The following is a 14,123-nucleotide window of genomic DNA, read 5'->3' on the forward strand; positions in this document are numbered from 1 at the left end:
GGCAGTGCAGCTCGGAGGCGTGGGGGCACTGACAACCCTCAACCAGCAGGGGGCAGGGGGCTCTAGCAGCAAGCAGGCTTGATCACACACACCCCCTTTTCTCCTCATCTCTCTCCCCACTGGCTTCTGCTTCCTGGGGCCATCTCCCAGTACTTTCCCGCAACCAACTTCCTTTCTCTGGTTCTACTGTTGGGGCAAATGCACATGAAAACAGTGAAGCTGCAGGCTCCTCCTCCACTACCAGGCTACCGGATCCCTTGTGACCTGAGTCACTCTCAAGCACTGCCCGCGAGGGCTTTGGGGAGCATTTCTCTGGGGGAATAGAGCTAGCATTAGCAAAAGAAAAGCCCACATCCAGATCCAGTCCCACGTCTTCTGGCCGTGTGATCTTGGGAAGAGCGTCTGTCTCCAGTTCTCAGGAGACCAGTCCTACATACCACGCGTGGTTGATGTCACGCATTGACACGACAATGCGTAGACGGCTGGCAGGCAGTGCCAGAGATGGCCCTGATGCCGGACCTCTCCCCTCTCCCTGCCACCTCTCTGTCCTCTTTCCCAGACATCTTCGTGCTGATTGCCTCGGTGCCCGTGGTTGCCGTGGGAAACCAGGGCAATGTCTTGGCCACCTCCCTGCGGAGCCTGCGCTTTCTGCAGATCCTGCGCATGCTGCGGATGGACCGGAGGGGCGGCACCTGGAAGCTCCTGGGCTCAGCCATCTGTGCCCACAGCAAAGTAAGTGCCAGGGAGAGGTGCTTCTGCCACCACTGACAGTGATGGTGACGAGGGTCAGGAGGGCAAGGAGGATGAGGGAAATAACAGCATGTTGCAATGAGCAAATCAAGTGGACTTGGCTCTACACCACCACATGCAAACCACTTTGGACAAATCACCTTTCAGTTTCCTCGTTTCTAGAATGAGGAGAATGATGCCCCTGCTTCCAGAATGTTCAGGATGACATGAGCTTGCATGGGATGGGAGGGAAATACGGGGGTCACCAGTCCGAGTTCGAATCTAAGCTCCACTTGTGTGACTTTGGATATTTTCTATGACCTCTCTAGGTCTTGGTTTCTGCATTTGTAAACTGGGAATGACAACTCACTCACCTCACTGGGGGAGGAGGCCTAGAACTCACCAGCTCATGGAAATTGTTCAGTTGCTATTGACATTATGTAGCCAGTAGCATGGTGTCTAGAATGTAGAGTCTGAGCTGCACTAGCTCACCCCAAGCGCTGGGCACTCTTGTTACCCCATCTGGAGCAATTCCAGAAAGGGGGAGCAACCTTCCCAAGGTCATGCTGTAGGACATACCCATGTCAGTGGCTTGAGGCGGGGGGGGGGGGCATGGAGGTGGAGCCTGCCTCTCTTGGGGGGATCAGAGCTGGAATGAGTCCTTGTGGTTGAGCAGGTATGGACACCCAGGCAAGCCAAATCCTGTGTCTGAGGATCCAGGGTGCTGCCGTTTCTGTCCTAGCATTAGAACATTGGCACCACTTTGTTTTGACACCCCTGCTTTAGCTGGACCCCGAAGAAATGCAGGAGAATCTCTGTGGCTCAGCTCATCAGGGAAACCCCCTCCGAAGCCCATCAGGGGAAATCAGAACAGAGGACTCCGGGGTGGGGGCCATCAGGAGGTACAGTCAAGGCTGCCTCCTTCATGTGAGGGCATCTTCTTGCACCAACCTGGGTGAGGGCACAGTGGCTACTGCTGGTGCCCTGCCTAGACTGTCTTTCCTGAAGGATATGCCCATTCCTCAGCTGCTCTGAGGGGTCCACTAGTGCTCCCCACATTTGGACAATTAAAGGACAGTTGCCTTGCCTTGGGGTCACATCAGGGAAGCCCATAGCCAGTGACTAACTGACAAAAGACACCTTTCTTCATATTGGGGAGCTCTGTACTGCTCCCCATGGGGTTGGGCAGAAGGAGGCGCCAGCCCACATCCTTGTTGCACTCCCTCACTCCCTCTCTCCTGAGATACGACACTACCATGTCCCCCCACACACCTTGATAATCCCCTGCACCCAAATCTCTGCTTCCCAGGCTCTGCTCCTGGTGACTGACCTGAGCCTCGAGGCAGGTTGACATGGGGAGACTCAGAATGTCCCTTAGAAGTGTTAACATCACCATGCTACCCCTAAAAGGACAACCCAGAGCACACCCACACAGCTCCTGGGTTCTTCCAGCCCAAGGACACACCCAGATACATTTAGGGCCTCCACGGTTCCTCTGAGATGCTAACTGGGAGTGGAGTGGATAGGAGCCCCCACGTCCACAGAGCTCTGTCCACCATCCCGCTCTGCACTTCCAGCTCCAAGTCTTCAAGAGCGTGGCTCTGTTTTTGAACTTCCTTAGAGGTCAAGACGTGACAAGATCATGAGAAAAGGTACAATCGAGTGCCTGTTGAGCGGTAGGTGCTGATTCATGGCAGTGTTTACTCTTCCAAATAGCCCTCTTCACGAGGAATACTAATAAATGTATGTGTCAATAGCAATATCCATCTTAAACAGCTGGGAGTCTTTCACCTCAGGCTGCGCTTTTTTGTCCTATACATTTTGTTCCCTGCCTGTATCACCTCTGCCACAGTCACGGGAAGGTCAAGCTTGCTCTCTTGAGTTGTTTCCTACACCTGACCTCCAATTTTATCTTTCATCTGAGGGCATGATTCCCGCACCAAACCCTGTTCCATGCCGCTAAGCTGACTGTCCACCCAGGAGGACTTCAGGGCTACAAGGGCCTGCTTTAGGTTTTTGTCTGTGTCCCATCCAGTTGGAATAGGTGACAGTCGGGTGTTTGTGATGGCATTGCTGGGAAGACAGTCCCTGTCAGTGGTAGGAGCCTGAAGCTGCAAGCGGAGCCTGCTGCTCAAGCCGTCTGTCTCTTCCTGCCTCCACGACCACCCCCACGAGGTCTGCTCAGCCCTGCGCTGTTGCTCCTGCGCGAATAGGCACTGGGGTCTACGTGGGCAGCACACAGCACTGTGTCTTCTCACTGATGGCGATGTGGGCTGGGCCCTCTGTCTTGAAAAGGGGCCCTGAGGTACCGAGGAAGAGAAGGGCCCGGAGCTTCCTGAGAGTGGACTTGAGGGACAGACAGGCTGGACCTCAGCCTCTCTTCTCCGCCTGGGTGTGGGCAGGTCCTGGATTTCAGAATAGCCGGAGCTTCTGGTGGAGATTGTGCAGAGTCATTTATTTCCTGGCGTAACCTTTTCAATAACTGCAAAGCATGGGATTGGGACACATTTTCGCTCCTCATCAGCAGCCACTGACCGCCTCTTAGTAACCCCGTGCAGCCAGTTTCCCGTGCACACGCCAACAGGCAGCTGTTTCTCTGGGTAAGCACCAGGCGAAACTTCTGACTTGCATGTGGGGGTATTACATGTGAGGACACTGGGGACACTGAGATGCCCTCCGCCAGGGGAGAGGCTCCGGCCCGCACGGGGAAGAGCTGTCCTGTGTGCCGGGCCCTCTCCAGCCCTGTAGGCCCTCGCCCTCACCCAGGGTTGCTGGTAGTGCCCCTGCCCTCCGGCTCAGCCTCTCTGCTGTGTGTGGACTCACGCAGGTCAGGGTTCGTGATGCCCCAGTAGAGCCAGAGCTGTGAGCGCACAAGCGTGATTCGAGCATCTGTCAGGGAAGCAGCGGGAGCGTGAAGGAGCAGGAGAGGAGCCTGGCTTTGGCCGGAGGAGTGGACATCCAGGGAAGTGCCGTCATGGGATGAGCACAGGGCTCGATGCTCGGGCCAGGCAGCGCAGACCGCGAGGCCAATACAGACCGGGCAGAAGGAGGCAGAGGCCACCCTGCCAGGGCGCCTCTGTGGATGCAGAAGGGCAGCGACTGTCTGAAGAGTCCAGAGCTGAAGTCCAGGGAGAGGAACAGCTTTTTCCTCTGGGACGACATAGCAGGAAGGACGGAGCTGGTCTCTGATCGAGCCGCTAACCCTGACTCTCATCCCAGCCAACTGTGCTAAACTTTGGAAGGTTTCCCTGGTAGGACGGGAGAGTAGGAAGCACCTGCTGGCTGAGACTTCAGTGACTTGAGGGTCTTTGCCTGGTTCGCCCCATCCTTGACTTGTTTCGTTAAATCAACTTCCTCTTGTTTACTTGTTTGTACATCCTACTCTCTCAAATGATAATGGCCATGAAATAATAGATTTTAGGTGTTATTTATGCTCATTTAAATATGATTGAAATCAATATGTGACTATTTAACATAAAATTTGTCTGCATTCCACGGGTGATGCCCATGGCACTTTCTGGAACTCCATGGTCTAGTCTTCTCATTTGAAAAATGGGAAACTGAGGTTGGAAGGAGGGGTCATTTGCGCAGGTCACACAGTGAGTTAGTGGCAGGACTGGGGCCCTATCACGGCCCTGTCTGCTGTGCCCTGAAACTCCCCCAGCCGCATTCCTGGCAGCTGACATGGGCCTCGCCTTTGTCCGGAACTCTTGTCTCAGAGGCAGTGGCCAGTTCCCAGTTGCTCCTGCCGACTCGCCTGAGGGCCCGGTGAACTGTGATACCGAGATCACCCTAAGGTGGAAATCAGCCTGTCTTCCTAGAGCCGTACACTCGGTCTGTTAATGCAGGCAGCGTGGCTGTCCTGCCGGCGCCCTGTCGCAGTGACGAGGGGGAGGCTCAGACAAGGCCGGTGACTTGCCCGCAGTCTCAGAGCTGGTGAACCTGAACTCCAGCTCCCCCGCCCAGTGACCACTTCCCCGTCCTCTGCTTCCTCTCCCAGGAGCTGATCACTGCCTGGTACATCGGGTTCCTGACGCTCATCCTTTCTTCGTTTCTTGTCTACCTGGTGGAGAAAGATGTGCCAGAGGTGGATGCACAGGGAGAGGAGATGAAGGAGGAGTTTGAGACCTATGCAGACGCCCTTTGGTGGGGCCTGGTGAGTTTTGCACTGTGAAGGCCACCCCAGGAGGGTCGCATGTTAGAGACACAGGGGTGTGGAGGACATGGCATCGGCCTGCTGCATTCTGCAGCCACAGGTGAGAGCCTGGTCTCCTCCATGTCTGCCCCTGGGATACCCCACCCCTGCAGGGTGTGCCCTTGGAACAGGATTTCTAGACTTCTTTCTAGGAAGTCAAGACACAGGGCAGTCAGGTCCCATGGTCACTCAGAGGCCTTACCTCAGTAACTGTAGGCTGCTGTCAGCCAAGTCGTACTTGTGCAGACAGATGCAGTGACAGGGACGTGTGTGCACACAGACCTGCAGACACCCCTAGAGATGCACAGCCTCGTCCCCACAGGGACAGCTGGCGCTGAGCTAGCATTTACTGAAGGCTCCTTTGCTCTAGAACATTGCTCTAAGCCCTTTACATTTACATTTCACACTTGAGCAACTCCTATTATCGTCCCCTCCCTAAAAACTGAGGGGAAACTGAGGCTTGAAAAGGTTTAATAACTAATTCAAGGAAGGTCTCTGAGTCAGTCAGTGGTAGACCTGGGATTTGGTCAGTGAGACCACACTCGACAGCTCTGACGTCTGCCTTCTGCGTCCACATGCACATGTAACTGCTAACCTACCCGTGCAGACACACGCAGAGCAGGCTACAGAACACACAGCAGAGCACCGGCGTGCATGCATGTGCACGGACACACGGAAGTCCGCTCACAAGCCACATACATTCAGAAACGTGTTACCATCGGAAATCACACACACAAATACACACGAGCGTGTACGCACATACACGTGTTTCAATGATCCAATCATTTGTTGGCTGACTGACGACAGGTAGGGAATCCTTAACTCAGACGCAGGCACGCTCTCAGGCTCCCGCGTGAGGCCCCTGGTACCTTTTCTCCCATAGGAGTCTGTTCTAAATGGGAGCAGCACCCAGGGGCAGTGCCAATACAGGTGGAGCTCAGGGCCACGCCCCGACGTCCCTCTCCCCGGGGGAGCCCATGCCTGTGCTCTTCTCCCCTAGATCACGCTGGCCACCATTGGCTACGGCGACAAGACGCCCAAGACCTGGGAAGGCCGTCTGATCGCAGCCACCTTTTCCTTAATCGGCGTCTCCTTTTTCGCCCTCCCAGCGGTGAGTACCGTCCACCTTCTCCCTCGTGTGACGTGCAGGACCCTCGCTGCCTGCATTCCAGCCCTGTCAGCTCCACGGCCATCCCGTCCTGCAGGGATTTCTGCTCCTCTCCCGTTAGCTGTGCGGCGCCTTTCGTCAGCGGCCTTCCCTCCAGTGTCTGCTCCTCCTGGCTGTGGTTCCAAAGCGGCCTTCTTTGGCTGAGTTAGTCACACCCTCCTCAGAGGCAGAGCAAAGGCCTTTCTGAGCCTCTGTGTTTGGGCTGCCCCTTGACGTATCCACCCTGGGACGTCTGACCTGGAATAAGACAGATCACAATTCTGGGAAGTTCTAGTCGTAATAAAAGTCTCAAATGACATTTAAGGCAGCTACTATATTTTAAAAATTCCATTAACATTTACTGTCACATCCCTTATTAGGCACTTCCTATACATTATTTTACTCAACACCATGTGAGGTGGTGCTGTTACCCCACTTCCTGGTGGGAGAAGCTGCAGCACAGATAAGAGGCCCTCCCGGGCTCTGACCGCAGAAAAGGGACAGAGGCAGCCTTTCTGGCTTCAAGGCTCCACTTGACCCTGCTTCCTGGGAGCAAAGGGGGCGTCTCTCCCTTTTCTCCTTGCTCAGTGGAGAATCTGGTATAAATCCAGGTCCATACCGGCTTCTACTTCCCACTCCTGTGGGCCCCTGGAGAGGGGTTGGGGTGCTGGGGGAGTCAGGGTGGGCTGACTTCTACCACTTTCTACCTGCAGGGCATCCTGGGGTCCGGGCTGGCACTCAAGGTGCAGGAGCAGCACCGTCAGAAGCACTTTGAGAAAAGGAGAAAGCCAGCTGCTGAGCTTATTCAGGTGAGGTGTCCAGAGATGAGGTAGAAGGGGGCTAAGGTCCTGTGTGCATGTGTGTACACACATGTACCTGTCTGCTTGCATGGGAAGGCCATTCCCTGGAACTGAGGTGGGATCCAGGGCCAGCATGTCTGTGGTAGCTCTGTGTCTCTTTGGTTATCATGTACCTCTCTCTGTGTCTGCTGAGACTGGCAACCGTATCCCTCTCCCAACCAGGTTCTAAGGCAAGCAAGAAAGAGAACAGATGGGCATCAGCCCAGCCCTATGCTAATAATGTTGCACTGGAGTATTTGGCTTGGACCTGAGTCCATACCAGGGTTCTTCTACTTCCCACTCCAGAGTTGGCCTGGGAACCACAGGGAGAGTCAGCCTGAAGTCCAGAGGTTTAGCCAATCAGCTGCAAAGAGGTGTGTCCCCCTCACAGATGCCACAGCGAGAGAACCATAAACCAGGAGAGGCAGTGATGCCCATGTGGGCAAAACAATGAATGGTTCACCCACTGTCCTGCCCAGTAGACAATCATGCACCCGTGGGTGCTGACATCTGCTGGCTCTCCCTCCCTGTCCTCACCCAGGGCTGGGGATTGGACAGCAGTGAGAGGTGAGGAAAGCGGAAGCATCACCGCTATACTCCAAGGGGACTTTCTGCTTCATGGTTTTCTGGGCTGTTGAGAAAAAAAGAATAGGAAAGTGGAGTGAACCAGCTACAGCTACGTGGACTGACTGCCTGCATGACCACCCACTCTCGAACTTGTGTCCCATTATAGCCAGTGTGTCTGTGGGTCTGTGTGTCTAACACAGGATGGCACATGATGTTATCTTATATATTAAAGTTTTTAGACCAGCTCCAAACTCTAGGAATCTTCCCCATGAGCCCCCCAACCCCAAGTATCTCACAAGCCCTAGTATAGTCTCATCAATACCTCATCTCTCGGGCTGCGTCTTGCCTCAACCATAGGTGGCACACAAGGCTGTGCTTGTCTTGCTACCTATTTGAGACATCTTGTGGAACCCTGCTCATTTCTGGGCTTTTATACCCAGCACTGCTTTCTCTGCTGCTGCACCTCACCTCTCCACATCTCCACTCCACACCGATTAGAGCTCTGAGAAGATGGGGTCATGGAAGTTTTTCTTCCCAAAGGTCCTGCAAAAAGCCAAGAATCTTAACTTCCTGGATGTTGCCTCAATGCTCATTTAAACCCCAGGGAGTCAGGAGCTTAATGAATGTTCATATGTTGTAAGAGTCAGGGTGAATGTTGTGGGTGCCACCTGGTCATTCCTGCCCGCCTTCCCTCCTCCCCAGGCTGCCTGGAGGTACTATGCTACCAACCCCAACAGGCTGGACCTCGTGGCGACGTGGAGGTTCTATGAATCAATCGTCTCCTTTCCATTCTTCAGGCAAGTGTGAACCAACTGTGGCCCCAGAGCATGGCGGCTCGTCTCCCTAGGCCTAGTGTGCCTGTGACCTTCACAGCTCCTTAGAGGACATCCTTCAGGCCACTGGCTCTCAGGCGGGGCTGCACATCACAATCATCTGAGTGGTTAAAAAAAAATCCAAATGCCCAGGCCATACCTTGGGTTAATTAAACCAGAATCCATTTTCAAGGTGAAGATGTGTGGGCACAGGTTATGGCTGATTGAAAACCATCTCACTTTAAAAAAAATACCCTGACAGGATCCCCAAAATTGGGGTCCACATGTCAGCATTTTTTGAAGCTCCCTAGGTGACCCAAGGGTGCTCCCAGGAGTTTTCAGGTGGACTATAGAGGGCTGATGAGGAAAGATCCCAAAAGTGTTGGAGCAGGGGCCGTATGTGAGGAGGTAGGGAGCCAGCATACCAGATCACCCCTGGAGTCCCATTGCTCCCACCTCCTGGCCATGACCAGCACCCACAGGATGGTGGGGACAGGCAGGTGGAAGAGGCAGCAGGAGGAGTTCTCCAGTGACCATGGGGTGTTTTTTTTCCCAGTAGGAGATATGAAAGTTCTCAGGAAAAGATAAAATCCTCTCTCCATGGCCAACATCTATGAAAGGGGGGGGGTTGATACTCATTGATTGTCTCGTACAGTTGAGGGATCCCAGTGTTCATGGCACCCTGTGAACTAAGCCAGAGAATCTCAAGTGTTGAGATTAGTGGGGAGGATGAAGATGGGTCCTGCACTATCCTTCAGTGACCTTTTGTGTCAGTGGTAAGAGTGTGGAGAACAGGCATCCCCAGAGATTTGACATGAGGGGCCTCAGACCACACTGGGAGGTGGGTTGGATGGCAGAGTCACCAGCTCACTTCGGCGGGGTGAGAGGTGTGAGAAGGCAGAGTGGAGGGAGGACCTGAAAGGGAATAAGAAAAAGGAGCTCAGAGGAGCGGTGCCCTGTGGAAGAGTTGAGGGGATCAGTAGAAAGAAGACTTCGATAAATGAACAATAGCTTGGGTTTTCTAATGGTCTTCTTACTCATAAATAGAGTTACTTGTTCCAAAGATGATTTTTCTGGTTCCTTTTGATTCCAAAATTCTATTATTGTTGTCATCATCTCAGGTAGAATCAGTCTTCTTCGGGATAGTGAGTCTTAGAATGGGCAGGCGGCTTCCTCCTAAGAGGACAGAGTGACCTCAAACTCAAAAGCCAGAGCATGCACATTGAATGCAGAACCAAGACTTCCATTTGTCGTGAACCCCAAGGTCTTGGCAATAGGCCCATTCCTTTGGGTTGATTTATTATAAATAGGGCATTGTCCCGGCTGTCAGAGGCTTGGAGGAGTGCATTGTGCTGTGCATACAGCTCTGTGATATGGGAATGGCTTTTAAACTAGGAGAGAACATTTCTTTCTTTCAAGGACAAAAGTATGGAGTCACTAGAGGAATCCACTTAGCAACCATTCGGAAGCAAGACAGTCCCTTGGGAAAAGAATGTCCCTGAATCCATCCTACTCCATCTGTTAATAGTAAAGAAGTAGCTGATCATACCCCTGTGTTATCACCTGCCTCCTGAAGGGATTTTGTCTTTTGTTTATGCTTTAAACAAAAAACAACTTTATGGAGAAATGCAGTAGACCCTTCAACAGTGCTGGAGTTAGAGTGCTGACTCCTCCCACACAGCTGGAAATCTATACCATGACTTGCCTTCCTCAAAACTTGACTCCTAAAAGCTGCTCTAGGAGCCTTACTAGCAATCGACTTAATATAAAGTGAGTTAAAAGATCTTATGTATGTATTATTACTGTATTCTCACAATAACGCCATCTAGAGAATGGAAGTGAATTAGGAAAGTTATAAGGAAAAGAAAATGCATTTACGGCACCATGATGTATTCTGATAGTGTAAGTTCACATCTTGTATCTGCAAGAAAATCCCCACTTCAGTGGATCAGAGCAGTTCAAACCCATGCTGCTCCAGGGGGAACTGATTTCCATACCCTAAGAGTGTTTCGCATACTACAATGGTGTCCTTGTCAAAACACGGTTGGGTGACTTTTGGTAGATACACAAAGTTGGACATCAATCACCACAATCTAATCCAGAACATTTTTATTACCCCCAAAAGAATCTCTGTTCCCACTAGTGAATACTCCTGGCTCCTCCTTCACCCCAGTCTCTGCAACAAGATCTGTATCTCGTCTGTTCTGCCAATTCTGGACATTTCACATAAAAAATCAAATCTTATAATATGTGGAATTTTATGCATGATTTGTTTTACTTAGCACAATGTTTTCAAGAACCATTCCTTCTGATACACATGACACCCTGGAGGTGATAGTGATACCTACCTCGTAAGGTTAAATAAATTAACCCATAAAAAGCACCTAAAAATGCTTCATCTTCATCAAAGAGAAGTGTTGGGGCAAATCTGGGGAGCAGGAAGACTGCACTGTGTGACTTATGCTTTATTTTCTTCTCCTTCACTCTTTATAGGAAAGAACAACTGGAAACAGCCACCAGGTATGTATCTAGTGGTGAATCCCCTCCCCACACGGGGTGGGGACCGAGGGTGCAGTTCTGCCTGCCATGTTGGGCATGAGATGGAGTTTAGGGGTTCATCTTAGTGGCTACCCACCATATTCCTCTGCCATTTTCATGTGGATCTACTCAAGGGAGCCTTCACAGGGGACACGGCAGCATCCACTTACTGAGTGACCCCCTGGGCAGGACTCCAGGCAGGTGAGCCACCTGTGCCCTCTCCCAACCACAGTGTAGGATGGGCACTCATCTCTCATTTGGGGCTCAGAGAGGTCCATATCCTCTGGGGTCACACAACCATTCAAGAAATCCCGGGGAAGCTCTTGGATTGGCCCAGTTTGGGTCACATACTTCCCATTAGAGAGTAAGAGGCTACTTATACTGGCCACACTCTGGATCTTGTTCCCACCTTTGGGGGGTGAAGGGATGCATTCATGGTGCTGGGATTGGCAACCCCCATTAGCAACATTTGTTTGAAGTTAGGGGAATCAGTTCTCCAGTAGAACAGGCTCCGTTTCCCAAAGAATAGGGAGTGAAACAGAAAGCAGACAACAATGGCAGGCATAGAATCTACCCATCAGTTTTCAACTTCTTAAACATAATATCACATTAAAGACCATCAACTATAAACTACAGTCAGCCTCACTCGCTCTATAGGCCATGCCAGAGGAGAGTGATGTTATGTTAGGGACATCGTTTTGAACATCAGTTCTAGCTATCTAGTGGGTGTGCAATGCTACTGATAAGGAGGGATGTTTGTTTGATAGAAATGAGTATATTTTGAATCTTCAAAACATGTAACTGTTGACTGAGTCCAATTGTTCGCCTTGTATTTTCAAACAATTCAATCTGGGGAGCAGCCTTTGCGAATGTTCTCTTCTGTATTGTCTCTGAAGAAGGAAGAAATTTGTCCCAGGCTTCTCTTTATCTCTGATCTCATTATTAATCCTTCCTGTTGCAAAGTTGTCTGATTGAGCAGACCAAAGAATGCAGGCACAATAACAATAATTTGTAAAGAACGCTTCCTGTTTGTGAGGTGTAGCTCTGTGCCCATGTAGCCTCAGAAGCACCATGGGGTAGATGCTATTTTTAATCCTCATTTTATAGATGAGAACATGGAGGTTGTAGGAGGTCTGTGACGTGCACAAGGCCACGTAGCTGAGAAAGTAGCAGAACAGGACTTGGATCCAGTTGGGCTGGCTCCACGGGCTCCATCCCCGCCGCTGCCCTGTCCTCCCAGTTCCTGGGGGCAGTTCCCTCATCAGCCATTGCAGGTCCTTTTCCTTGTTTGCTTTCTCTACCCTTTTCCTGGCTCCCTCGCTGGAATCCCTGCCACGCGAGGAGGCGGTGGAGGCAGCGGAAGGCACGGAGCCAGGATGCTCCATGGAGGGAAGGAGCATTTGGCCAGGCGCTGTAATTCACACTTCGCCTTCTCCTGTGACATCAGCCACGTGAAATGTATCTCACAGAGTGGTGGGGAATGAAAGGAAAATAAATCTTCCGTGTCCTAGAATCAATGGCTTTCAGAGGTGTGCGGGCATTTAAAGACCAATTAATCCAGTCCCCCAATTTCACTGATGAGAAAATTGTTACCCAGAGCAAAATGAGCACCTTGGGCACGGTACCACGGCTATTAGCCTCCCGCCAGCCAGCCCCTGCGTCAGCAGCCCTGGCCGCAGTCACTGGGATCTGGACTCACTCCGTTTAACCCCAGCGTGATCGCCAATATGTCGGGAGGGCTTAGCCTCACTTTTCTTTTTGGGATGCAGAAGAGGGCCTGTGTCTAGCAGCCTTCCCCTCTGAATTAAGAGCAATTGAGAAACAACACAGGAGACGGGGGGCAGGGGGAGGTGGGTGTGGCCCCGAGGGCAGCAGTGAGATCCCTGACCCTTTCTGCACGTGGACAGCACGGGCCGGCCACGTAGGGCCATGTCTTGTCTCACCCCAAGGGGAATGGGAGCCAGAGAGGGACACTATATGTGACCTTCAATACGGAACTGACCTTGAGGATGGAGCCCACCCAATCAAGAGCAGGGCCCACCGGCTGTCGGCACTGACTCTGACCCAACAGAGGACCCCTCTGATGGGGAGGCCCAGAGAGGCCTAGAAGTTCTCCTCAGTTCTTCTAAGAATGTGGACATCCCATTTTTATGACAAAAATAGGAGAAAGGAAGAGTCTCTCCACCCTTTGTGAAGCCTCCTCTACTTGTCAGTGCATCATCCCTCGGCACACAGGAGTGTGTCCAATCTGGGAGGCTTCCATCATCTGAAAATACATGCTGCGCCCACGCAACCCTCACTGCTGTGGGGGCGTCCTAGAGCCACAGTGCAGGTGACCACACACGGGGCAAGGCAGGACCACACACGGTGTTCCGTGCTCCTGGACACAGGTGTCCACCCGCAGGTGTCACCAGGGCCGTCCCTCTTGTAAGCCTCTGGGGAGGATCCTTCCTTGGCTCCTCCCCTGCCTCTTCCTGGCTCTGTGGTGGGACCCTGGACACTCCGCGGGCTGGTGCAGCCATCACTCTGTCTCTGCCTCCATTGTCCTGCAGCCTCTACCTCGGCGCGTCTGTGTCTGTGTCTCCAAATCTCCCGCTCTTTGCTAACATCGTTCATCATCAGATGAAGGGGCCATCTGACTCCAGGAGCCCATCTTAACTCCATGAATGTACAAAAACTCAAATAAGGTCACATTCTCTGGCATTAAGTTAGAGTTGGATGTGTCTCCCTGGGGGACATAGTGAACCCTCACATTTGACGAAGACGAGGATGATATAGGTTTGTATGCAGTGGGAACTGTCTGAGAAGATCCAGGATGTGTGATTTTGAGAAAGACCTTTCTGAGAATTCAATTCCTTTACTTCCCGACACAGATGAGGACGCTGGGCTCGGCAAGGTGAAGCAGTTAGCAAAGGGATTTGAACCTGTGTTTACCAGACTCCTTCCAGATCTGTGGTCTTCTCACGTCTTTAACCAGGGGCAAAAAATTACCAGGTAGTGGCATTAAGAGGTCATCAGTGCAATAGGGGCTTAGCTCAAACTCCAGAGTTAAAAGTGTCAGACAGCGAAGCCTGGCTGCCTTACATAATCACTGTGTGATCTTGGGCAACTCACGCACCCTCTCTGTGCATATTCTTATCTGAGATGTGGGGATGGTAACAGTATCTGTCTTGTGGGCTGCTTGGTATGATAACTCTGGTCAAGTCCGTCACATACTCACTAGGAATTAGTGCCGGTCAATCGGCGTATTATCCATACACGAGTAAGTCTTTTAGGAAACGAATGGAGAAAAAAAT

The 14,123-nt window shown here is 51.9% G+C and overlaps 1 protein-coding gene across 1 annotated transcript in view; it reads left to right on the forward strand.

The window, feature by feature from the left end:
• Positions 1–14,123, forward strand: part of KCNQ3 (potassium voltage-gated channel subfamily Q member 3) — a 207,764-nt gene that overhangs the window by 177,851 nt on the left and 15,790 nt on the right. Inside the window, 6 exon segments of the mRNA XM_054691974.1 lie at positions 560–732; positions 4,730–4,885; positions 5,925–6,035; positions 6,785–6,880; positions 8,180–8,274; positions 10,783–10,809. Coding sequence (XP_054547949.1) covers positions 560–732; positions 4,730–4,885; positions 5,925–6,035; positions 6,785–6,880; positions 8,180–8,274; positions 10,783–10,809 — 658 coding nt within the window.

The sequence above is a fragment of the Talpa occidentalis genome, unplaced genomic scaffold (genome assembly GCF_014898055.3).
Source record: "Talpa occidentalis isolate TD23 unplaced genomic scaffold, MPIMG_talOcc4v2.1, whole genome shotgun sequence".
NCBI classification, from domain to species: domain Eukaryota; kingdom Metazoa; phylum Chordata; class Mammalia; order Eulipotyphla; family Talpidae; genus Talpa; species Talpa occidentalis.